The following is a 27,411-nucleotide window of genomic DNA, read 5'->3' as shown; positions in this document are numbered from 1 at the left end:
TCATTTCCATCCAAACTTCTAATCATATGCACTGCCTTAAATATTGCCTCTAATTTATGTTATCTATGCAGCCATGTCTCTAATGACAGTCAAACCTATCTACCTCGATTTTCATTCACAGATCACTTCTGTTTCGAGCTCTTAATTGCATTTACACAATTATTACTAAAACATCATATAGTGCAGAATGATACATTTTTCACAACTTAAATTTTTATTTTATTTTTTTATAAAGCATGGAACAAATATGTAGGCATTTATCATGCAAAGCAAAACCACATTTTATTCTAGTAACTGATATAAAGCTTTGCAGATTTACATGCAAAAAACTCACCTACAAATTTTACTCTTCCTGATGTAAGCAACGATGGATCATCTTTATTTAGATTAGTTATTGAGTCATTTACCAGTTCCTTAATATGTTCAATTCCTACCACTTTTCCATTTGGGCCAACCTGGATAAGAGATGGTTTGTTTTAACTTCAGAGAGTTTTCCCTTCTTAGTGCTAATACAATTCTCAGAACATAAAAATTAAATTATAGGAAACTAAAATAAATCACATTTCCACAGGAGGCCAAATAGTAAAAAGTAACATTCCACTAAATAATGAGAGACGTCCAGCAGAGGTGGAATTTGCTTACCTAACCCCGTTCCACATACAATCTAACCTCGTTCCCACATTGGAAACCAACCTCTTTACTGCTGTCATGATGATAATGATGAAAGGTGCAATATATTCCTAAAAACGACTCTACTTTAAACAAGACCAGATCTTAGGGAATTACAATATTCGCTGGTGTTGAGGTGTGCACATCAGCCATTCATTTAACAATATTCAATAAAGGTGGAATTTGGGAGAGATGCAAATTGGGGAGGAGGAAGACACGGGGCCCCAGAGGGAAGAATAGGCAGGTTAGTTATCCAGATGTGATATTCTATCCCTTGCATTTCCTGATAACAGACTCACAATGAGCAGCATGCAAGGATCTCTAAATGATCTCCATGTTTACAATCCCTACAGACTTACCATCCGTGCAAAACAAGAAGTGAGGATCCCACTGCCAGAACCTACATCAAGTGCTTTAGCTCCTTCAGCCAACTGATCGTGCAGCAGTTCCAGGGCATATGCATGCTGGTGGAGACAATAGATCACAATATACACAGTGAGATCAAGTATAAATACCTAATGATACCGCAGGTATCAAATAAAAGCATTGGTTACTTAACTCGAAACAAGTTAAACCATTCTCTTCCATAAAATTATGTTTTATGTAGAAAATGGATAGATGACGTTTATGGTCGAGTCCCTTCTTCAGACCAGTATAAATAGAGAAGACCAATATTTCCCCCGAGTACTCAGACCTGAACACTGTTCCAGATGAGGTCTAACCACATCATACAACCGCATCAACTGGTGATTCAGTTTTCCGTCTCCTCGATGCAAAAATGTGCATGATTTCAACAAATATGGGAGTAAATAGACAAATTTGCAGCGTAAAATAAAATCGGCTTAATGCAAACAACACTTGTGCGTTAGAAAGGAAAGCTGCGTGTGCCAAAATAAAACACGAAATGCTGGAAACAGGCAGCAGGTCAAGCTGCAACTGTGGGAAGTTAATGTTTCAGGTTGGAGTATTTCTAGCATTTTCTGTTTTTTTGTTTAAATTTCCAGACTTTATTTTGCATTGCGTGTTCTTAGCCTACCCAAACAAGGAAATTAATCAATTGTCACATACTAGACCATCAATAAAGATCTACTGCTGGGAAGCCAGAGTTAAAAATCAAATTACCTTTCAAGAAATATTTCTCTCTCCTACCCACACAGGAACAATAATTTACAATCAGGCATGAGACAGGAAAAAAATGAAAAAAGAGGGAGAAAGGGACCCCCATGTCCCTCTGCAGACATTTTTTGATAACTGTACCTTGAAATGACACTGTTTTCTTGCCTGTTTACCTTTAATTTATACTGTAATTTTTTTATTGTACCTTAAAATACTACATTTTACTTTTGTGTCACTTCTTAATTTATACAGAAAATATGTGATAATCATCCCATAAAATGACACAAACTCCTTGCTTGTTTACACTCATCATATTGAAAATATTTTATATTACACCTGCACCTACTGGTAACATACCTGTTCCTTGCTTGTTTACTCTGAGAGAAGTATCCTTTAAACAGGAATTTTTTGATTGACACCATTTATCTTGAATTGACACCATTTCCTTGTTTGTTTCCCTTAACACACTATTTTTTTTAAAATTATACCTTACAATAAAACATTTTACCCGATTGAATCAAGTAAAAAAAAAAAATAACATTGTAGTGTCTATGACATACAGACTCTTGAGTTCTTTTGTTTTTCAAATGAAACAGTTCTTATATTTTAAGACTGTAACAAGTCATATACTAGATCAGGGGACCCCATACTTATCAGCACGAGGGCCACATTATATATTTGGCACATTTTAGCGGGCCGTAGAAAGAAAAAATGTCAGTTTTATAAATGTAATGAACTCCAAAAAGAACTTAAGTAAAACAAATGGACCAGATAAACAAATGGATCAGATCTGCCAGATCGAATGAACTGAGACACAAGAGACTGCAGGTGCTAGAATCTGAAGTTTCAATCAGTTGGAAGAACTCAGCAAATCAGGCAGCATCTGTGGAGGCAGTGAATGGTCCACTTTTCAAGTGTTGATGCTGCACTTCAATACAAAACACCATTTATCTCTGCTGACACAGATGCTGCCTGGCCATCAAGTTCCTCCAGCAGTCGGTTTTATTTCCTAGGAACTGAAAAATTATACTCTGAAATGTAATTGTTACCTAAAATTCTAAATTTAAATGAGGTATGGACCTGGGCAATCAAATAATCTTGATGTATAGTTTCCATTTGCCTTTGCATGAAATATATAGTATATATTTGAAATGTAATCGTCTTGAAAACTCCCTCCCTTTCGTCCCAAAGCATGCTCACAACACTTCCAGGCCTCAAATCATCCTTTCCTGGAGGTAAGACGTTGTGGGACATGTTGCACTGTTTTAGCATGGCCATTTCGCTAACCTGATGGTGCACGACACTCTGAAGGTCTTCTGCTCAGAGTGGACGATAGCTACAGAAACAATAAAGGTGGCCATCGCTCGCGCGCACCCACTCACCCACACACACATCCCACAATAATTCCATTGACTTGTCTGCAGCAGCAGGATGGAGAAAAGATATTCTAATAACAATCCAAAGAAGCCAAAATCTGTTGTGTCAATGCAATGTTTCTAACCATACACCGATACTAGCTGGGCTAGTAATACTGTATTCATCCACTAGAGGGTGGGAGATCACATTTTCTTCTGATGGCTGCGAACACAAACCATCCCCAATACACTTTCGCTCTCGGCTCTTTTACCAAATCACTGTACTGACATCAATGTACATCTTCAAAAGAATACATCTTCATTATGAGAGGATGCATATTACATACAAACTTCACTCACTCGGGCAGCACAGTGTTGCTGCCTTGCAGCGTTACAACGCCAGAGACCAGAGTTCGATCCCGACCATGGGTGCGATCCCGACTACGGGTGCTGTCTGTACGGAGTTTGTACGTTCTCCCCATGTTCTCCCCGGGTGGGTTTTCTCCGATATCTTCGGTTTCCTTCCACACGCCAAAGACGTACAGGTTTATAGGTTAATTGGCATGGCGTAAGTGCAAATTGTCCCTAGCGTGTGTGGGATAGTGTTAATGTGCGAGGATCGCTGGTCAGCGCGGACAGTGTGCCGAAGGGCCTGTTTCTATGCTGTATCTCCAAACTAAACATCATAAGATGTAAAGACCCATTCTACATTTTTTTTATGCCATAAGAGGACAGATAGCCGTTGGATCCATGTTGGCATAGAGTAGACCCAATCACCCATGTTTTGCCGTGACCTATTCTCCCCACAATTCTACTATCCATCTACACTAGAGGCAAACGTTAGTCACATATTAATCCATCAAACCACATCATTGACATGTGGCAGAAAATTACAGTCACATGGAGGACGAGCAGACTACACAGCCACGGTTAAACCTGGGCAGTGTGGAAAGGAACTGCAGATGCTGGTTTATACCAAAGATAAACACAAAGTTCTGGAGTAACGCAGTGGGCCAGGCAGCATCTCCAGAGAAAAAGGAGGGCTGGAAATTAACGGTTGACAATGGCCACCTAAAGTCCTGCAGGGCAACATAAACCCCCCCGCCCCATCTCTCTGCGTGTCACTTTTACACCCCAGCGGTATGAACATTGACTTCTCCATTCACCTTCTCCAATTTCAAATAGTCCTTGCTTTCTCCCTCCTACCCCTCTCCTTCCCAGCTCTCCCACAGCCTACTGTCTCCGCCTCCCCCCCCCCTTCTTTCCTTCCCCCCCCCCCCCGCCGCCCCCCCCCCCCCCCCCCCCCCCCCCCCCCACCTTCACATTAGTCTGAAGAAAGGTCTCAACCAGAAACGTCACATATTCCATCGCTCCATAGATGCTGCCTCACCCGCTGAGTTTCCCCAGCATTTTTGTCCACTATGAATATGGAACGCCCGGAGGGCTTTACATAACCTCTGCTGCCATGGGATGTTCTTCGGATGTGGCTGATATTGGCATTGGGTGAGCCACCTTGAACTCTGCAATCCTTGTGTTGGTTGGTGTGGACCTCTGTGATACCAACCCATTGTCAAAGACATCAAGATATTTCTCCCATACCTTTTCTCTTCCTCTTTCTTCCTAATGATAATTGACAACAAATCACTAATATCCTCGGGGATGAAAATCTCATCCTTTCCGAGCTAGATACATGCACCTATAATTCCAAACTCGCCTCAATCTCATTGCCTTAACTACCCCAAATGTCCAAACAAGTCACTACAATGCACCAACCTGCTAGGAAAAATGTTGTTGGCACCAGTTTAAATAAGAGAATGACAAAGGCACACCCAGCTCAACAAACCCTTCAAGAAATGCCACAAAAGCACATGCCTAAATCAGACTCAAATTATTAAGCACAGCTATCAGGTGGACATCTGCTGCCCAGTCAGTCAGACCCACCACAAGTTTAATTTAGATGATAGATACAGCACGGAAACAAACCTTTGGCCCACCGACCAGCGATTCCCGCACATTAACACTACCCTACACACACACAAGGGATAAGTTTTACATTTACATCATCAATTAACCTGCAGACCTGTAGTTTGTAGGTGTGTGGGAAGAAACAAAAGATCTCGGAGAAAACCCAAGCAGGTCACGGGGAGAACGTACAAACACCGTACAGACAGCACCCATTGTCAGGATCGAACCCTGGTCTCTGGCGGCGTAAGGCAGTCGCCCTACCGCTACACCACCGTGCTGCATGTACAAGGGGCTGTGCAAAGCTGTGAAATCAAGAGTGTTTCATTGTCATATGTCCCAGATAGAACAATGAAATTCTTACTTGCTGCAGCACAACAGAATATGTAAACATAGTACACTGGAAACAATATGATAAACAAGAAAGAGGGAAAAAAAAGTTAAATTAAAAAAAAAAAAAATCAGTTAGGGGTGGTGGTGAATATCCTTCATATGGACATCAGACTTCGTCCACTGACCTCAGGCCAAAGGTGAGCAATGGCACCTCCTACATTACCAATTTTCATTCTCCTTCGATTGATCTTACATTGAACCTGTCCAGAGTACCACTCTCCATCACACTGCGAAGCTCCAGTAATGGTAAAGATCCACAAAATTCAGCAAGTCAATAGCACCATCCACAAGATCCATCCTCCATAGATGCTGCCTCCCCTGCTGAGTTTCTCCAGCATTTTTGTCTACCTTTGATTTTTCCAGCATCTGAAGTTATTTCTTAAACATCCACAGGATCCAGTTGATCATGACTTGGACCAGCCATGATTTATTTTCTCATGACCTGGTACACACAATGTTGGAGCTACCAGAAAGAGTAATCTCCCTACACATCATCAATACAGACAAAAATTAGAGTCACAAGCAACTGCAGATGCTGGAAAATGGAGATATGAAAATGAAGCTAAAGGAACTGAGTCAAGCAGCATCCAGGTTGAGACCTGTGTTAAAACTGAGTGGAGAGGGAAGCTGTACAGTACAGAGAGGTGAAAGGGATGAGACGGAAGGGTGAAGCAAGGGTGGTCAGTGATAGGTGAAATCAGGTGGGGTGTGGGGGAGTGGAAGATGATGAGCAGATGGAACCAGGTGGAGAAAGATACCAACTCCATATTCCCAGATATTCCAGACATTCACCATACTTACCAAAAATGCAATGTATTAAAGACAGCTTCCATAGCCTTGGAGGAAGAGAGCTATATAGGCCAGACAAGACAACTCCAAATGGGGCCAATTACTCCCGTACTCCACATTCCTGTCTGCTCTCAGAGATGGAAGTTATCCACAAGCACATTTATGCACTAATGTTTAATCTATATTATGCACTAACCAAAAGATCTCTCAACAACCTTGACCCACACCCAGGTAAAAAGATAATTTGCAAATGCAAAGCAAGAGACTAAAAGTACCACTTGACCAAGCATGCAATTAAAGACTTGTAGGTAAAATGGAGTCAATGGGAAAATAAGTAAATTCTTTATCCTTACTGGAGTCAAAGCTAGCTTAAAGAAATTGAGATGTTATTGCAACCTATTCTTGATGCGAGAATGTTGTTACTGAAATAAAACACGGCACCAATTGAGACCTAAATGTTTACTACCTTTTACCGACTACCTGGTTAGATGCAAAGTCACTTACTGATTGCAATGCTCAGTTCCATTTATAATTGCTTGGATGATGAAGAAACCCAACTGCAATTCAACCCAAATAAAGATCAGGCATAGGCTGATAACCGATAGGCGATTATCAAACCGCATGCCAAGCAATAACTATTACCGACAAGATTATTCAATCTACCTCTAATCTTAGCCACTGTATATTACCAATACAAAAACAGGTCAGAGGAGTATTCTGATTAATCTTCCAACTATGTTTGAGGGAATACCATTCATTTGCCTGGATGAAAAAAGTCCAGTCTAAACCCCTCTCATGTTTAACACCATCCAGGATTAAAGCAACCCATTTAGCAACTAAACCTTTTTCCAAACAGGCACAGTCTTCAAAATGCACCATCTGCAACAATTCAACATGGCTGCCCAACAGCAGCTCTTAGACAAAACCCACCCTTCTCAGTCATACTGCACTGAACTAGTAGTAATACATCACCATTTCATCATTTAGTAGAAAAAAGGAACTATAAATGCTGGTTTCAAAAAGAGGACACAAAGTGCTGTAATGAACTCAGCGGGTCAGGCAGCATTGCTGGAGAACATGGCTAGTTGTTGTTTTGGCTAGGGACCCTTCTGCAATCTGAAGAAGGGTCCCGACCTGAAACGTTAGCTATCCATGTTCTCCAGGGATGCTGACCCGTTGAGTTATTCCAGCACTGTGCCACCATTCCATTATTAATGACTTGACAGAGTGCTGTTGGACGTTCAACTGTGGTTCAAGGCACCAGCTTGCTTTATTCCCAACAAACAAGTATCATCAATAAATACCAAGATCACACAGCTGCAGAGTAGTGCACTTGTCAAGTTTCTTGTGGATACAAGAAACTAGAGATACTGGATTACAAAAGACAATGTCGGACTAACTCAGCAAGTCAGGTCAGCAGCTGCCTAACCTGTTGAGTTACACCAGCAACGGGTTTTAGCACTGCTTTGTTGTAGGTGGAATTAAATTTGCTCTATTTTAGTTCCAAACCTGTACAGCGGCAAGTACACAACATTTTTGACATTGTTTTGCATGTGGTGGATGATTTTATTTTTGGGGTGGCGTGGGGAAGTTGTTTGCTAGCCAACAGTCATAGAATTTATGTAATACATATTAGCTATGATTTGAATTATGAGCAATAGTCTGATTCTCAATACTGCAACAAGTGAAGGCTCTGGTTTCCTAGACAGTCAATCGTATAGCATGGGAAAAGGCCATTCAATCCACCACACCATGCTGACCGGTGGGTATCCATCCATAATAATCTCATTTTCAGGCACCTGCCCCATAGACTGCTATGCTTACGCAATTCAAAGTACTCATCTGCGCACTTAAATGCGGTCAGTGAATCAGGTTCCACACTAGCTCCAGCAATACATTCAAACCAGTCACCACTATCTCGGTGAAATCCCCCCAGATTCCGAAATCCATGTCCTCTAGTGGGGAGTGGGAGAAGGAAGGGGGAAGAGAAAGAAGCTTCTTGCAGTCAACCATATCCATATCTGAATCATCCCTCCTCTTTAACCTCCTCCTCAGTGAAACAGACCCAGCCTCTCCTCATAACCAATATTCCAGTGGAACTCCCCTGCCACTTTGCCAGCAATGTCAAATCTTTGCAATAATGTGGTGCCAGAACTGCACGCAGGACTCGAGTCGAGGTCTGATTGGTGTTGTGTAAATTTGGAGTTCTTGTATTCAATACCTCAGCTGAAGATTTGCATCCCTAATGCCTTGTGAATCACATTATCTGCCTGAGCTGCCACCTTCAAGAATCTTCAGGCTTGTATACCAGTTCCTGCTGCTCCTAAATATGTAAATCCTAGACTCACTAGTGCTCCCAAAATACATCACCTCACAGGATTAAATTACATCTGCCATTTTACAGCCCACTTCACCAACATATCAACAACCTGTAGCCTGAGATGACCCTTCCACACTGACAACTCCACTAATCTTTGTGCCATCTCTGAATTTACTGATCCTGCCTGTTGCACGCAGATCCAAGTTATTCACATATTTTACAAATGGTAAGGATTCCCACACTGATCCCAATGGAACACCACATCCATTTACATTAATAACCATCAACCCTCTGTTGTCAACTGCAAAACCAAATTTGGATCAAATTTGCCCTCAAACTCACAGGCCCTAACCCTTTCCCATCTGTGACCTCGCCAAGGCACTTAGAGGTCTATATAAACCACATCTAATGGGCTGCTCTCATCAATACACTGTTACCTCCTCAAAATCCAGATTGGTCAGAAAAGATCTGCCTTTGATAAAAACCCTGCCTTTCCAAATGATCATTAATCACATTGTTCATTTTTTTTCCCCAATGAATTCCATACTAGTGATATTACCCTCACGTCTGTAATTACCATGCTTTACTCTGCTGTCTTTCTTGGAAAGGGATCACATTTGCAGTCCTCCAGTCATCTGGTATCTCACTGGTGGTCATAAAGATTTAAAAATCTCAAGACAGAACCATAGCAATCTATACCCTTGACTTTGATAGTAGCCCTGGATAAATCTCATCTGGCTCTGGGAAAACATCGAGCACTTTTTTTGCTCATGGAGACTTGCACGAGAATGTCACCCTCCCCTTTATTGCGTTCTCCAAATTCAACGTTCTTTATGAATACCAATGAAAGGTATTTGTTTGGGACTTCACCTATACCTTCTGGCTCCACACCCATGCTGTCCCTAATGGACCAAACAATTTCCCCAGACATTTATTTGTCCTTAACATACTTATAACATGCCTTTGAAGTTAGCTTAACCTTGTCTGCCAGTGAGATGCTGTAACCCCAACTACACTTTTGTCTTCTTAATTTTCTTTTTAAGCATCTCCCTACACTTTTTGGAATCTCGACAGTGGTCGTCCTTTTCTCATTCTTAAAACCTGCTCTATTTATCCTGTCTCTTTTTATCCAACCCTTGATATTCCTTGACATCCACGGTTCCCTGTACCCATTGCTTTAATTAATGTTTAACGATTGAAATGTTCAGCTTCTGACTCAAATCGTCTTTTAATTCTTGTGCGACTCCAGTCGTGGGGAATGTTCTGTTTGATCCCCATTGTCATTAGCTTTGGCAGCATTTCCTATTGCCATATTCAGATGAAAGCTGTCTTCACAGTGAGGAAAGCAAATCTAGGATCAGTTTTGGCATTCCATTCATGCCACATTCAGATAATGTAAGCAATGAGGCTGAGAGCTTAAGCTGAAGTAATTGTGACTTATCTAACTGGTACACAAAACCATAACTACAAAGGTAAAACTAAACCAGGAAATAATTTACACCTACCATATGTGGGGCACTGATTGTAGCTTGGAAACCTGTGGAAAAAAAAGTAAAGGATGTTAATGGGCAAGTGCTGAACAAATATGAACCTGAAAACAATCTACGGCAACTTACAGGACCTAAGGCACAGTATTTCAATGTTTGTTAATGGAGTGTAATGTAACAACCTGGCCGCAGAGCAAATGAAACAAACCGTCCATTATCCCTTTGAGACCATTCTGCCATTTAATCTAGTTTATGGATGATTAACATGACTCCATTTAAGCAAAACACAACATGCTGGAGGAACTCAGTGGGTCAAACAGCATTGCGGAAAGTTGACAATTCAGGTCAATTCCCTTCTTCAGGCCAGTCTGGAATGTCACGTGTCCATTCCCTCCACAAATGCTGCCAGACCCATTGACTTCTTCCAACACTGTGTTTTGCTCAAAGTTCTAGCATCCGCAGTTCCTTGTGTCTCCATAAATTCATGTAACATTTTACAAAAGTCTTACAGAATTCTATCTACTCAATACTAAAATCATTCTTAATTTCTTCTATGTTTATTTACACATTTTCAATCAGATTACACATTGAAATATGAGCAAACTGTATATCTACATTATTTACTTCTAACTCTGAGGAGGTGAGTGATGCAAGAATGAAGATTGAAATGCCCGATACAATAAGCCATTTAGAATGGAGATGAGGAAACACTTTTTCACACAGAGAGTTGTGAGTCTGTGGAATTCTCTGCCTCAGAGGGCAATGGAGACCAGTTCTCTGGATACTTTAAAAAAAGAGCTAGATAGGGCTCTTAAAGATAGCAGAGTCAGGGGATATGGGGAGAAGGCAGGAATGGGGTACTGATTGAGGATGATCAGCCATGATCACATTGAATGGTGCTGGTTCAAACGGGTCAAATGGTCTACTCCTGCACCTATTGTCTAATACTTTCCCAAACCATGTGCCTAGTTCTACATTTGTATTCTAGTGCACTTGACCATCAAATTGCTTAGATTTATTTTCATGTATGAAGTTCTCCCATTAACTGTAGAAAGCATCCTGACTGGTTATGTCACTGGTGTGGTAATTCCAATGGACAGGAATGCATGAAGCTGCAGAGTGTGGTAGACTCAAACCCCGGTCCATCATCCACTGTCAACGGCATCTATATGAGGCATTACCTAAAGGTGGCAGCATCTATCCTCAGACATCATCACCGTCTGAACCATGCCCTTTCCTCATTGCTACCGTTGGGCAGAAGTTACAGAAGCCTGAAATTGCACCTCAGCTTTAGGAAAAGCTATTTTCCTACAGCGGTCAGATTTTTGAAGCAAGCTGTATAATCGGCAATTCTACTTTGACAATGGAACATTTTTGCATAACTTATTTCCAATTGTGAGCTAACTTTTTTACTTTTTTTGCAGTTTTCTCTTGTTATATCTTGCTGAATTTTGTAATTTTATAAAATAGATAAATAAAGTGAGAGCAAGCTTGAAAAATAAGCTAATAGCAAATTAATTTGAAGTCTGATAAGCCAGACACATCAAAGTTGCATAGTAAATTAGTACTGGTCCATGCAATCAGGAGATGCTGGCAAATGCTCCAAAGCTCACACTGTCAAATGGGGATACTGTGGATAGGGTGAGCCGTTATAAATATCTGGGAGTCCACATCTCTGAGGATATGACATGGACATCGCACGCCGCAGCAATCGTGAGTAATGCAAGGCAGCGCCTTTACCACCTCAGGAAATTGGGGAAATTCAGTGTCTCCGAGGATCCTCCAGTACTTCTACTCAGTGGCTGTGGAAAGCATCTTGTCCGGAAATATTACCATCTGATTTGGGAATTGCTCGGCCCAGGACAAGAAGGCTCTGCAGAGAGTAGTGTGTTCGGCCGAACGCACTATGGGAACTTCACTCGCCCCCCCTGCAGGAACTATATCAGGAGGTGCAACTCCAGAGCTAATAAAATCATGGGAGACCCCTTCCACCCCTGCAACGGACTGTTCCAGCTGCTACGGTCAGGCAAACGGCTCCGTTGCCATGCTGTGAGAACAGAGAGGTTGAGAAGGAGTTTCTTCCCAGAGGCCATTAGGACTGTAAGCTCCTATCTCACCAGGGACTAAATTTTACTGTACCACTCTACTGCTTTTTCTTAATAAAAGTGTTGTTTTTTCCCTTTTTCCTTCCACCCACAATATTTAATATGTAAAATAATATGTGATTCTGTTCCATTCTGTTTGTAGTTTTTTTGGTTGTTTGTTTGTTTGTTTGTCTTTTTGCACAAAGTCCGCGAGCATTACCACTTTTCATTTCACTGCACATCTCATATATGTATGTGACGAATAAACTTGACTTGACCTTTGTATCATTCTCAAACGTGGAGATGTTACATTTAATTCCTTAGTCTAAATCGTAAATATATACGGTAAATAACTGGGGTCCCAGCACCGAGTCATGCACAAGAGATGAAACAACAGAATATTTATATTCGCAATTTCATTTCTAACAAGGGTGTTTTGGGGACAAAAGAGAAAAACACCCTTTGCGGCTAGAAGTACCAATTCAAAATGACACATTACACGATTTCTGAACACAAGGCATGGAGGCAACAGTACACAGCTGCCAACACTAGGTCGCAGGTGGAAACATTGGAGCTGAATCAAAAATGTGCACATGGGGTTTGGTGGCAGGATCCAGTTCATTATTCATGGAAAGGAAAATCCTTTGGAAATACTTACCTATCGACTGGGGGGAATCTGTGTAGGGGTTACTCTTTGCATAATGGCAACGATCAGTGGCCAACATTACTTGATAAACCTTCTCGGTCTTGACTATTCCATTTTCTGTAAACAAAAAAGAGAAACAATTAATGGAATCAATTTTCCCTCAATGTGGAGCAACAGTGCATTGCCACTAGGTACTATTTCAAACATCCCAGGAAACAAGGTAGATCTCAAGTGTGTAGGAAGGAAGGAAATGCTGGAGTAACTCAGTGGGTCAGGCAGCATCTCCGGAGAAAAGGAATAGGTGACAAGCGTTATTTGTCGGAAACGCTTCTTCAGACCCCGGTAGATCTAAATGTTTGAATATTACAGTATAAAAATTAAAGTGAAGAAGTACAACGTAGCAAAGATATGCGGGAAGCAAGAGGATTGGGTAATGTTTAAAGAACAAGAGAAGATAATAAAAAAGACAATACCATATAACCATATAACAATTACAGCACGGAAACAGGCCATCTCGGCCCTACAAGTCCGTGCCGAACAACTTTTTTTCCCTTAGTCCCACCTGCCTGCACTCATATCATAACCCTCCATTCCCTTCTCATCCATATGCCTATCCAATTTATTTTTAAATTATACCAATGAACCTGCCTCCACCACTTCCACTGGAAGCTCATTCCACACCGCTACCACTCTCTGCGTAAAGAAGTTCCCCCTCATATTACCCCTAAACTTCTGTCCCTTCATTCCGAAGTCATGTCCTCTTGTTTGAATCTTCCCTATTCTCAAAGGGAAAAGCTTGTCCACATCAACTCTGTCTATCCCTCATCATTTTAAAGACCTCTATCAAGTCCCCCCTTAACCTTCTGCGCTCCAGAGAATAAAGACCTAACTTATTCAACCTTTCTCTGTAACTTAGTTGTTGAAACCCAGGCAACATTCTAGTAAATCTCCTCTGTACTCTCTCTATTTTGTTGACATCCTTCCTATAATTGGGCGACCAAAATTGTACACCATACTCCAGATTTGGTCTCACCAATTCCTTGTACAATTTTAACATTACATCCCAGCTTCTATACTCAATGCTCTGATTTATAAAGGCTAGCATACCAAAAGCTTTCTTTACCACCCTATCTATATGAGATTCCACCTTGAAGGAACAATGCACGGTTATACCCAGATCCCTCTGTCCAACTGTATTCTTCAATTCCCTACCATTTACCATGTACGTCCTATTTTGATTTGTCCTGCCAAGGTGTAGCACCTCGCATTTATCAGCATTAAACTCCATCTGCCATCTTTCAGCCCATTTTTCCAAATGGCCTAAATCACTCTGTAGACTTTGGAAATCCTCTTCATTATCCACAACACCCCCTATCTTGGTATCATCTGCATACTTACTAATCCAATTTACCACACTTTCATCCAGATCATTGATGTACATGACAAACAACAAAGGACCCAACACAGATCCCTGAGGCACCCCACTAGTCACCTGCCTCCAACCCGATAAACAGCCATCCACCATTACCCTCTGGCTTCTCCCATTCAGCCACTGTTGAATCCATCTTGTTATTCCTGCATTTATACCCAACAGTTGAACCTTCTTAACCAAGCTTCCATGAGGAACCTTGTCAAAGGCCTTACTAAAGTCCATATAGACAACATCCACTGCTTTCCCCTCGTCAATTTCCCTAGTAACCTCTTCAAAAAATTCAAGATTTGTCAAACATGACCTTCCAGGCGCAAATCCATGTTGACTGTTTATAATCAGACCCTGTTTATCTAGATGCTTATATATATTATCTCTAAGTATCTTTTCCATTAATTTGCCCACCACTGAAGTCAAACTAACAGGTCTATAATTGCTAGGTTTACTCTTAGAACCCTTTTTAAACAATGGAACAACATGCGCAATACGCCATCTCCCCCATCTCTTTTGGCTCTGCAGATAGCTGTCCACTCTGTCTCTCCAACGGACCAATTTTATCCCTCATTATCCTTTTGCTATTAATATAGCTGTAGAAACCCTTTGTATTTAATTTCACCTTACTTGCCAAAGCAACCTCATATCTTCTTTTAGCTTTTCTAATTTATTTCTTAAGATTCTTTTTACATTCCTTATACTCCTCAAGCACCTCATTTACTTCATGCTGCCTATAATTATTGTAGATCTCCCTCTTTTTCCGAACAAGGTGTCCAATTTCCCTTAAAAACCAGAAATACAGGAAGAAAAGATGAGGTACAAAGGTAAGCTAGCAGGATAGCAAAAGCTTCTTTAGGTATGTGAAGAGGAAAAAATTAGTTAAGACCAAAGTTGGACCCTTGAAGACCAAAAAAGGTGAATTTATTATGGGGAAGGAAATGGCAGATGAGTTGAACAGGTACTTTGGATCCGTCTTCACTAAGGAGGACACAAACAATCTTCCTGATATAGTAGTGGCCAGAGGATCTGGGGTGACCGAGGAACTGAAGGAAATCCACATTAGGCAGGAAATGGTGTTGGATAGACTGATGGGACTGAAGGCTGATAAATCCCCAGGGCCTGATGGTCTGCATCCCAGGGTACTTAAGGAAGTGGCTCTAGAAATCGTGGATGGATTGGTGATAATTTTCCAATGTTCTATTTATTCAGGATCAGTTCCTGTGGATTGGAGGGTAGCTAATGTTATCCCACTTTTTAAGAAAGGTAGGAGAGAGAAAACAGGGAATTATAGACCAGTTAGCCTGACATCGGTGGTGGGGAAGATGCTGGAGTCAATTATAAAAGATGAGATAGCCGCACATTTGGATAGCAGTAACAGGATTGGTCCGAGTCAGCATGGATTTATGAAGGAGAAACCATGCTTGACTAATCTTCTGGAATTTTTTGAAGATGAAACTAGGAAAATGGACAAGAGAGCCAGAGGATGTAGTGTACCTGGACTTTCAGAAAGTATTTGAAAAGGTCCCACATAGGAGATCAGTGGGCAAAATTAAGGCACATGGTATTGGGGGTAGAGTGCTGACATGGATAGAGAAGTGAAGGTACACAAAAATGCTGGAGAAACTCAGCGGGTGCAGCAGCATCTATGGAGCGAAGGAAATAGGTGACGTTTTGGGCCGAAACCCTTCTTCAGACTGATCGAATAAACTTGACTTGACCTTTGTACCATTCTCAAACGTGGAGATGTTACATTTAATTCCTTAGTCTAAATCGTAAATATATACGAAGAAGGGTCTGAAGAAGGGTTTTGGCCCGAAACGTCACCTATTTCCTTCGCTCCATAGATGCTGCTGCAGCCGCTGAGTTTCTCCAATATTTTTGTGTACCTTTGATCTTCCAGCATCTGCAGTTCCATTTTGAACACACGGATAGAGAAGTGGTTGACAAACAGGAAACAAAGAGTAGGGATTAACGGGTCCCTCTCAGAATGGCAGGCAGTGACTAGTGGGGTACCGCAAGGCTCGGTGATGGTACCGCAGCTATTTACAATATACATCAATGATTTGGATGAAGAGAGGTGGCAGTGTGAACTGTGTGGAGGATGCTATGAGAATGCAGGGTGACTTGGACAGGTTGGGGGAGTGGGCAGATGCATGGCAGATGAAGTTTAATGCAGATAAATGTGAGGTTATCCACTTTGGTAGCAAAAACAGGAAGGCAGATTACTATCTAAACGGCGTCAAGTTGGGAAAAGGGGAAGTACAACGGGATCTGGGGGTCCTTGTACATCAGTCTATGAAAGTAAGCATGCACGTACAGCAGGCAGTGAAGAAAGTGAATGGCATGTTGGCCTTTATAACAAGAGGAATCAAATATAGGAGCAAAGAGGTCTTCTGCAGTTGTACAGAGAGCTAGTGAGACCTCATCTGGAGTATTGTGTGCAGTTTTGGTCCCCTAATTTGAGGAAGGACATTCTTGCTATTGTGGGAGTGCAGCGTAGGTTTACAAGGTTAATTTCCGGGATGGCGAGACTGTCATATGCTGAGAGAATGGAGCAGCTGGGCTTGTACACTCTGGAGTTTAGAAGGATGAGAGGGCATCTCATTGAAACATATAAGACTGTTAAGGGTTTGGACACGCTAGAGGCAGGAAACATGTTCCCGGTGTTGGGGGAGTCCAGAACCAGGGGCCACAGTTTAAGACTAAGGAGTAAGCTGTTTAGAACGGAGACGAGGAAAGACTTTTTCTCACAGAGAGTGGTGAGTCTGTGGAATTCTCTGCCTCAGAGGGCGGTGAAGGCAGGTTCTCTGGATGCTTTCAAGAGAGAGCTAGATAGGGCTCTTAAAAATAGCGGAGTCAGGAGATATGGGGAGAAGGCAGGAACGAGGTACTGATTTGGGGTTATCAGCCATGATCACATTGAATGGCAGTGCTGGCTCGAAGGGCCGAATGGCCTACTCCTGTGTCTATTATCTATTATTTAAGGCAGGAACAATGCGCATTTAAATAACATCAGCCATTCCCTGCAAAATTTTAGATGCTTGAAATTATGATTTGATTAAAATCACATACTGCAGAACTAATAAACATCTAAGGTCCATTTATGTATGTGGAAAATGGTGTTATGCCAGTAGAACAGTTAAGAAATTAATTTTTATAACAGTGTGTTTCCGTCTCCATATCCGTAGCATGGTTTTGCTACCCATATCACATATTCAATGTGTATGCTCTCTCTTTTGCTTGGTCAATGATGATGTTTGAGGGCAGCTTTATCTGGTGAGCACTTTATCTACAATTTCAAAATTGAGTCAAAGACCTTTGTCTTCCCAGTTTTAAACCCATGAGAAAACATCATAGTTGAAGCTACTAAAAGAGACACATGGAACTCTTTTAGTACAAGAACAGATGTGCATCACCAGTCAATGTGATGGCTGTTTTTTTAGCTCAGTGGCACCAACAGCCTACAATTCTGTTTAACAACACTCATCAACCCACAAGGATTTATTTTTATTTCACTTTTCAGCTTAACCCATTTATAATGCAAGATAATCTGCATTATAGCTGGGAAGCAAAATAAAACAAGCATTGTTGCTCTGCACTTGTTTCTTCATTCCTATTGTACTCAGTCAGTTCAAATATTTTTTATATGCCAGGCTTCAAAAAATGGTTCCAATAAACAACATTAGCTAACTGCTCTCCTAAATCACAAAATTAAATGACTATTCCACACAATGACAGGTTAGATCGGAGGGTGTCTGTACAAGATTCCAGTGAAGAAATACCACACCTGCCACAATATTATACCATTCTCATTTTTTTTTAATTAACCTTCACCCACTGGAGGCAATTATCAATGGCATTTGCAGGATTTAAAGCAAGGGTTCTCTATCTACATTCCACTGGCTGTTAATTGTTGGAATGAATTGCAGATCGACAAAACAGTATCTCTGGACAGAAGGAAAAGGTGATGTTTGGGTCGAGACCCTTTTTCAGACCGAGCGTCAGAAGAGAGGGAGTTACAGAGATAAAGGTATTATCTCTAACATCTTTGAAACTCTGTAACTTATCTCCATAACTCCCTCTCCCCTGACACTCGGTCTGAAGGGTCTCAACCCAAAATGTCACACATTCTTTCTGTCCAGAGATGCTGCCTGTCCTGCTGAGTTACTCCAGCATTTTGTGTCTATCCGCTGGCTGTTTTAAGACGGGACGTTAAATAAGGGGGTCTAAGCCTAGTTAAAGGATTATGACCAACTAGCAAGCAGAACCAGCAGTCTAATGGTTTGCAATGGGTTGGACTGCCATAGTACTCTCAGATAAATTAGTCAATAAACATCAGTAGAAGTTTCCCCATCCACATGGAAAACATTCAAGGTTCATCAAGATTGCTTTAAACAAAAATCAAACTGAAAAATGCAAGATATTAATTCCAGCTACAATTATATAAATTCTAAGAAATTTCTCATGAAATCTAGGCAACATTAGATCTTAATTGATCGATATTTGCACGTAAATGCACAATAAACAGACAACTTTAGCGTGCACACAAGCAAGCCAAGGCGAGGCTCAAACAGTAATTATCTACCAAAATGAAAGGATATCATCTGCATGAGATGTTTAAAAAATGCACTGTCCAATATAAATGGATCAACCAGTCCTCACTTTAGCTAGCTAGGTCAACAAGCAAATAATCAAGTGAAGGCTCAACAATTTACTGGAAAACCCCAAATTTAAAAAGAGACTCAAGTCCCCTATCCAATAACTAATAGAGCAAGGGAGGATGGGGTGTTCATTTTTGAGATCCTTGTCTCTAAGCATGTGCTGAGAAGGAAAGTCCTTTAGTACAAAGCAGCTGGGGAAAATAGATTTTAAGAAATCTTCACAATCTTCACAACCCAAGCTAGAAAAATTACAGATCTTAACGTGTAGAAAGGAACTGCAGATGCCGGTTTATACCGAAGGTAGACACAAAGTGTTGGAGTAACTCAGCGGGTCAGGCAGTATCTCTGGAGAAAAAGGACGGGTGACGTTTCAGGTCGGGACCAGTTTTTCGCCCGAACTGAAATATCGCCCATCCTTTTTCTCCAAAGATGCTGCCTGACCTGCTTAATTACTCCAACACTTCATGCCACTCTTCAGATTATAGATCTAGTAGAGCAAAGAAAAAAAAAAAAACAGCTGGTCAGGCAGTATCTGTGGAGGGAGTGATACTTTGGATTTGGACCTTCTTCAGACTGATACAGATTTAGTTGCAGGTGTAATATTTAGGCTAAATAGCATCAGTAGCAGACTATTTTACCATTTCAGCATGCTCCATCATTCATCAAAATCAAAGCTGATCTCTCTCAGCAGTACTTTTATATTGCTCAACTCACTTAATATCCAGAACTTTATTACGTATGAACTGAATTCCACAGTCTGAAGGGAACTCTAAAGATTCACCACTCAGCATGAAAAAAAAAGATCCTTGCATTGGTCCTAAATGGTTTATCACTCATTCAGAGACTGTGACCCGCCCCCCCAACCACCGTTGCAGATTTCCACGGCAGGAAAATCATCCTCCCTGCAGTGACCTGAAATAAATTTGTACGCTTGTATGGGATCAATCAATCTTCTGAACTCTGGTAACAATAAGCCTAGTCTCATTTCATATTGTAAATCTGCCAATCTTGGAATCAATTTGATGAATTTTCACTGCACTCGTAATAAAACTCTGCTAGCAATATTCCCGAGGCTCTTTATAACTGTCATTGATTTAGATTTCTATGTGTAGGAAGGAACTGCAGATGCTGGTTTCAACCGAAGATAGACACAAAAAGCTGGAGTAACTCAGCAGGACAAGCAGCATCCCTGGAGAGAAGGCATGGGTGACGTTTCGGGTCGAGACCCTTCTTCAGACTGGCTAGGGATAAGGGAAAAATGAGAGATTTGGACGATGATGTTGAGAGATAAAGTACAAGGAATGAAAGATATGCAAAAAAAGTAATGATGATAAAGGAAACAGACCATTGTTAGCTGTTTGTTTGGTGAAAACGAGAAGCTAGTGTGATTTGGGTGGAGGAGGGATAGAGAGAGAGCCTGGGTTAAAATGTGACCATAGAGTCGGAGAGCAGGAGGTATCACAGAGGGGGAGCAGTGAGAGAGGATGTGGCAGAACTCTCATCAGAGCAAGGAGGATAACTTCTTCAGAGATTTTGCAGTGCAGCAGACAAAATGTGAAGGAAAGAACTGCAGATGAGGTTTGAAGAAGGCACAAAAAGCTGTATGTCCACTTTGAAGAAGTTCTTCTCTTTCCTGCCCTTGTTTGACTTGCCAAAATGCAAAACCTCACAATTATCTGCATTAAACTCCATTAGTTATGTACCGAGATACAGTGAAAATTTTGTTTTTACATGCTATCCAGTCAAATCATGCATGAAGTAAAATAATGAAACAATTGTAAGGAGCATAAGAGGCACAGTCACCAGCGAGTTTAAGAGAGCAGAGGAACCAAACTAAGCGAGTTAGAATAGATGCGAAACTAACAGAATAATCAGGTAGTGGATTATCAGAGTTATGCAGTCTGAAGAAGGGTTTCGGCCCAAAACGTTTCCTTCGCTCCATAGATGCTGCTGCATCCTTTGAGTTTCTCCAGCTTTTTTGTGTACCTTCGATTTTCCAGCATCTGCAGTTCCTTCTTGAACAACAGAGTTATGCACAGGTTCCCCTTTATATACCTTCGTAGCAATGCTCTTAACACAGTGGAATTGATAGTAGACTTTAAGAGAGCTCCCCCTCGCCTCTCCTCCCCCACTCACCGTTAACAACACCACAGGTAGACAAAATGCTGAAGAAACTCAGCGGGTGAGGCAGCATCTATGGAGCGAAGGAATAGGCGACGTTTCGGGTCGAGACCCTTCTTCAGACTGATGTGGGGGGGCAGGAAAAAGAAAGGAAGAGGCACAGACAGTAGGCTGTGGGAAAGCTGGGAAGGGGAGGGGAAGGAGGGAGAAAGCAAGGACTACCTGGAATAGGAGGTCAATGTTCATACCACTGGGGTGTAAACTACCCAAGCAAAATATGAGGTGCTGCTCCTCCAATTTGCAGTGGGACTCACTCTGGCCATGGAGGAGGCCCAGGACAGTAAGTTTGGACTTGGAGTTGAAGTCCTGAGCCACCGGGAGACAAGTTGGTTAGTAAAATGGCGAAGCGATCACCAGAGATGTACATCTGTGGAGCAGTTCCTTGGAACCATCATCTCCAAGGACCTGAAATGGGGGGGGGGGCCACTATGGACTCCACAGTTAAAAAGGCCCAACAGAGGATGTACATCCTGCAGCAGCTAAGGAAACACAATCTGCCACAGGCAATGATGGTCCAATTCTATACTGCCATTGTAGAGTCTGTCCTCACCGTCTTCATTATGGCCTGGTTTGACTCAGCCACCAAGCACGACATCCAGTGGCAGCAGCGAATCGTCCGATCAGCTGAGAAGGATGTTGTCTGCAACCTTGCCCCCATTGACAAACTGTACACTGCTAGGGCCAGGAAGCCAGCGGGTAAGATCATCTCTGACCCCTCACCCTGGCCACAAACTCGTGGAATCACTTCCCTCTGAAAGGCAACTGTCAAACCCGCCACAGCCAGACATAAAAACAGCTTTTTTCCCTGCGAGTTGCAGCTCTATTCAATAACCAAAAGTCTGCAGCCTCCTTTTGCTCTGGTATTTAATTTAATTCACATGTTTAAACTATAATGTTTTATTATGAATGTTTAATGTTTTATGTGTCATTCTTAATTGTTACTGTATGCCATGTTGTTACATGCAAGCGGAGCACGAAGGCAAATTCCTTGTATGTATATATACTAGGCCAATAAACTTATTCATTCATTTATTGCAAAAATCCCATGCTGAAGGCATTACCGGTGGAATTAATGTCACAATTTTCACAAAGTCAGCTTGGGCACTAATCCTCAATCGAAATTATTTATTTCAAGAACAATTCACCAAGAATTGCTTAACTAGAATGATTGCATCTATGAATATTCAAAGCAACAAATGCTGCTCGGGTTAACACGTTTAAAAGCTCTAAAAATAGAGTTGCTGTAACTGAGGACCTCCGCCATAACATGATACTCAAATATTCTGACCTAAATAGGGGGTTATCACCACCTGCTTCCTCGTTATCTCAGTATCCTGCTGCCTCATGGTCAACTCTTTGTGGTGCTAAGACGTGGCAGTCCTATATAATTCCTGCTCTCCGCATCTGGAACACCTGGTGGTGAAGTGCCATCCCTTCTACCTCCCGAGGGAATTCACCTCCCTCAGCCTGACTGCAGTCTGCACCCCACCCCAGGCAGACGTCCATCTGGCACAGGAGAAGCTGCACGCCATGGTCAACAAGCACCAGACGGCTTACCCCCGAGGCATTTACCACCATAGCCAAGGACTTCAACAAAGCCAACCTTAAGAAATTGATCACTAACTTCCACCAACGTGTCTCCTGCAGCACCAGAGGACCAAACACCCTCGACAACTGCTACACGACCAAGTAGGATGCCTATCTCTCTATCTCTCGCCCTCGCTTCGAACATCCCCAGAGGTGAGGACTGTACAGAGCTGGGTGGGGGGGTGGGTGGAGGGTGGAACAACTCAAGGACTGCTAGGAGTATGTAGACTGGGCAATGTTCAGGGACTCAGCAACGGACATTAATTAATGAATACGCCACAGTCGTTACAGACTTTCAAAGAAATGTATGGAGGACTGTATCCCAACAAGAACGGAGTGTTTCCTAACCAGAAGCATTGGATCAGCCATGAGATCCGCATTCTTCGGAAGACCAGATCCCGGGCATTCAGGTCTGGAGATATAGAGGTCTACAAGAGGAACCTCTACTCCAAGCTGGAGGATGAAACGGATGTTCGGCAGCTGTGGCGGGGCTTGAATGCCATCACCTCCTACAAGGCAAAATCAGGAGGCAGCTCAAATGTCAGCGAAACATCATTTTCTTACGAGCTCAATGCGTTCTACGCACGCTTTGATAGGGAGAGCATGGATGTGCCTTCCCGAGCCTCCATTCGCCGTGATGGTATTTCAGTCAGTCAGAGGCCGATGTCAGTAGATCCTTCAGGGGGGTGAACCCTCGGAAAGCGCTTGGACCTGATGGTACACCCGGTCGTGTTCTAAAAACCTGTGCGGACCAACTGGCTGGAGTTTTTAATGGGCATTTTCAACCTCTCACTTCTGAGGTCTGAGGTTTCCACCTGCTTTAAAAGGGCACCAATAATACCGGTGCCCAAGAAGAGCAAGGTGACGTGCCTCAATGACTATCGACCACCACCAACGTCTGTGGTGATGAAATGCTTTGAGAGGTTGATTATGGCGCATATCAACTCCTACCTCGACAAGAACCTCGACCCACTGCATATTTCCGAAGATCTCTCCTGGTCCCAGAACACTGATGCAATTATAAAGAAAGCACATCAGTGCCTCTACTTCCTGAGAAGATTACGGAGAGTCCGTATGTCAAGGAGGACCCTCGCGAACGTCTACAGGTGCACAGTATAGAGCATACTGACCGGTTGCATCGTGACTTGGTTCGGCAACTTAAGCGTCCAGGAGTGGAAAAGGCTGCAAAAAGTTGTAAATACATATATACATATATTTTCATTCTATGGTATATGGACACACTAATCTGTTCTGTATTTATTCCGACAATATTCTGTTGTGCCACAGCAAGCAAGAATTTCATTGTCCTATCTGGGACACATGACAATAAACTCTCTTGGCAGCTCATTGTGTACCAAGAGGCTTCTGTGTTTCCAATATTTGAACAGCTCTATGCTAATTGCAAAGCACCTTCAGGCTCTCACCTTGTACAAGACATTGGCGGTGGCACTTTTAGAGTATCGTGTTCAGTTTTTGTTACCCTGTGATAGGAAAGTTGTTAGTCTGCAAACTGTTCTCCACAGTCCCTTGCTATCCCTGACTTGTGTGAAAGGAGGAGTACATCCCTTTTGAACTGTCACTTAAAAGTAGCAAAACAGTATGTTGGGATACCATCATATTTTTTCTCAATTACTACTGTGGGTCTGTACAATAGTTATTCAAAACTATGCATCAACAGCTATCCTCTCAGTTATGTTCAGTCATTCCAATACTGCAATAGACATCGAGCTGTCACTTCACGCACAAGCAATCAGATTTTCTCTTCTTCATTGAATGCAATATCTGAAAATAGCTTAATCAGTGAACAAAATAATACAAGAAATGCAGAAATCAGTGTTTCAATCCCTCACACATTCTACATAATTTCATCAAATAATGACTGATATTTTACCTCACATCATACTATTTACCTGCACATCCCTCAATTACCTTAATATGTACAAAACAGGCATCCATCTATTGACATGCCCATGAGCCAATGCGTTTCAAAACATCAAGCATTGCAGTATAGAAAGACACAAAATTGGTAGCAGTTATTACTGGGTTAGTTACTATCTGCGTGTATGTACTAATTGAGTGGATTGTGTAGGTGTAGGTAGATCACCCGTGCCAGTGACAAATTCCATTTGGAATATTTTGGAGCACCACGAAACCAAAACCAAAAAAGACATACTGTGGATAGGTGTTGTGCCACACAACAGTAACCAACTGTCTGAATAAGGGTCTCGACCCGAAACGTCACCTATTACTTTTCTCCAAAAATGCTGCCTGTCTCACTGTTACTCCAGCATTTCGTGTCTATCGTCGGAGTAAACCAGCATCTGCAGCTCCTTCCTACACAGTAACCAACTAAGTCTGGACTGGTTTCATCTAATTGCACCAGGGACTCGCAGGAGATCACCGCAAAACTGCAACGTCGCAGTCCACCGCAGTAACATTGATCCGGCTGACGAAGGAAGCTCGCCTTCTCTCCCCAGAGAGGGCCACCTGACCTGCTGAGTGTTTACAACGTCTAATACGTTTATTGCAGATTTCCAGCACTTGTACATGTTTGATCTTCCAGTCCCTTTCACTTCCCGCATTGTCACCAGCCAAATTGGCCACGCCTGCTACGATCGGTCGGGCTTTGCCCTGCCCAACCCAACCTGTAAAGCCCTTCTAGAAGCCGAGCCCAGTCTCGCAGACGGATCAGAGATAGACACAAAATGCTAGAGTAACTCAGCCGGACAGGCAGCATCTCTGGAGAGAAGGGATGGGTGAGGTTTCGGGTCGAGACCCTTCTTCAGACTGAGAGTCAGGGGAGAGGGTCCAGATATATGGATGGGTGAGGTGTGAAAACGACAGATCAAAGCAATTTGTGTCTATCTTCGGTAAACCAACATCTGCAGTTCCTTCTACGACTATGATTGGAGACCCTCCCCATTGCAAGCCAGGCCCCTACACCAACTGCATGCTGAATAAACCGCCACACACCCCCTTCCAGCGGGCGGGGACAAGGAGCTACAAACCCCGGTGGGCGGAGATCCTACAGCAGCCGCAGCTGCCGCAGCCTCGGTAACCAGAGGCTGGGGAGGCGGCGGCGTCTGGCTCTGATGTGCCGCTGTCCGCGCCCCACCCGCCAGACAGGCAGACCGCACTCACTGCGCAGGTTGTTGACGAGCTCGGCTTGGCTGTCTCCGCCGCACTTCCACGCCATGCTGTGACACAGAGAGCGCAGCAGGTACAAGGCCGCCGTCAGCACCACGCCTGTGCACACCGCTCTACCCACAATACTGATCGCCTCCAGCGTCGACGCCCCTGCGACGTCACCGCCCGCCTCCATGACGCCACGACGCACGCCTCTGGCCCCGCCTGCCTCAGTGATGTCAAGACGTACACCTCTGGCCCCGCCTGCCTCAGTGATGTCAAGACGTACACCTCTGGCCCCGCCTGCCTCAGTGATGTCAAGACGTACACCTCTGGCCCCGCCTGCCTCAGTGATGTCAAGACGCACGCCTCTGGCCCCGCCTGCCTCAGTGATGTTACGGGCAAAGATCCTAGAGCTCTGCTATAAGATCTTTGGTTACGGGAGGCAAAGATCTGGTTACGGGAGGCAAAGATCCTATATCAGGCTATAAGATCTTTGAGGGGAGGCGTGTAGCTGCGCGGCTGCTTTAATTCAAAAACTGCTTTAATTCCACCCTCAGCGGCGCTGTCGAGCTCGCCCACCGGCAGCAGTTTCTACCAAAGATTATAGAGGAACTCTATACTCTTCTATAATCCTCTATAATCTTTGGTTTCTACCAAAGATCTTTGGTTTCTACGGTGCGGAATCGGCGTGGCTTGTGAGACTCTGCGGGGCTTTTGGTGGGGAGGCTGCCGTTGCGCGCGCACAGCGGGGCGTCCCTGAGCACGTGGGGCGGCTCGGTGACGTCTACAACAGCTGGGGCAGCGGCTCCGCGCGCGGGGAGGGGGGCGGATCCTCGAGCTGTGATGACGTAACCTGTCCCATTGGAGCCCCCATTGAGTTTGCATTGTGCCTATTGCTGCATTCATCCAGGTGTCATCGACCTCCTTCACTACCAATTCCCATACGGACCTTACCTTGTACCTTGTGGTCATTATTTCCGAAGAGTCCACCAGGGACTATACTGGAGGTTGGTAATTTTATACTGGACAATTTTTACATTTGTTTTAATCAAGCCAATTAACCAGCAAACATGTTCTCTTTGGAGTGTGGGAGGAAACCGAAGACCTTTGAGAAAACCCACGCAGATCTCGGGGAGAACGTACAAACTCCATACAGACAGCACCGGTAGTCAATAAGTGCAGGAGTAGGCCATTCGGCCCTTCAAATCAGCACCGCCATTCAATGCGATCATGGCTGATCATCCCCAATCAGTACCCCGTTCCTGCCTTCTCCCCATATCCCCTGACTCCGCTATTATTAAGAACCCTATCTAGCTCTCTCTTGAAAGCATCCAGAGAACCTGCCTCCACCTGAGTCGGAATCGAACCCGGGCTGCATTTTGCTGTAAGGCAGCAACTCTACCACTGCGCCACTGTGACCGCCCATACTGACCTTCCTGTCCAGAGCCTCCTCCATTGCTAGAGTGAGACCACACGCAATAACAAAATACTGCTGATGCTGGTCTACCAAAGAAATGACAAAGGGCTGGAGTAACTCAACTGGTCAGGTAGCATCTCTGGAGAACTTTGATAGATGAAGATGTATACAAGTTGTTGGAGTGACTCAGCG

The 27,411-nt window shown here is 43.1% G+C and overlaps 1 protein-coding gene across 1 annotated transcript in view; it reads right to left on the bottom strand.

Moving 5' to 3' along the window:
* Positions 1-26,010, bottom strand: part of pcmt (protein-L-isoaspartate (D-aspartate) O-methyltransferase) — a 36,911-nt gene extending 10,901 nt beyond the window's left edge. Inside the window, exons 1-5 of the mRNA XM_055639052.1 lie at positions 25,815-26,010; positions 12,834-12,938; positions 10,110-10,141; positions 1,029-1,133; positions 335-455 (exon numbers count right to left, since the gene is read on the bottom strand). Of these exons, the coding sequence (XP_055495027.1) occupies positions 335-455; positions 1,029-1,133; positions 10,110-10,141; positions 12,834-12,938; positions 25,815-25,995 (544 nt within the window). The 5' untranslated portion in view covers positions 25,996-26,010. The remainder of the gene's footprint in view (positions 1-334; positions 456-1,028; positions 1,134-10,109; positions 10,142-12,833; positions 12,939-25,814) is intronic.
* Positions 26,011-27,411: the final 1,401 nt, after the last annotated feature.

This window comes from Leucoraja erinacea, chromosome 8, assembly GCF_028641065.1.
Source record: "Leucoraja erinacea ecotype New England chromosome 8, Leri_hhj_1, whole genome shotgun sequence".
NCBI classification, from domain to species: domain Eukaryota; kingdom Metazoa; phylum Chordata; class Chondrichthyes; order Rajiformes; family Rajidae; genus Leucoraja; species Leucoraja erinaceus.
The sequence above is the reverse complement of the archived record's forward strand: the minus strand, read 5'-3'. Positions and strand labels throughout refer to the sequence as shown.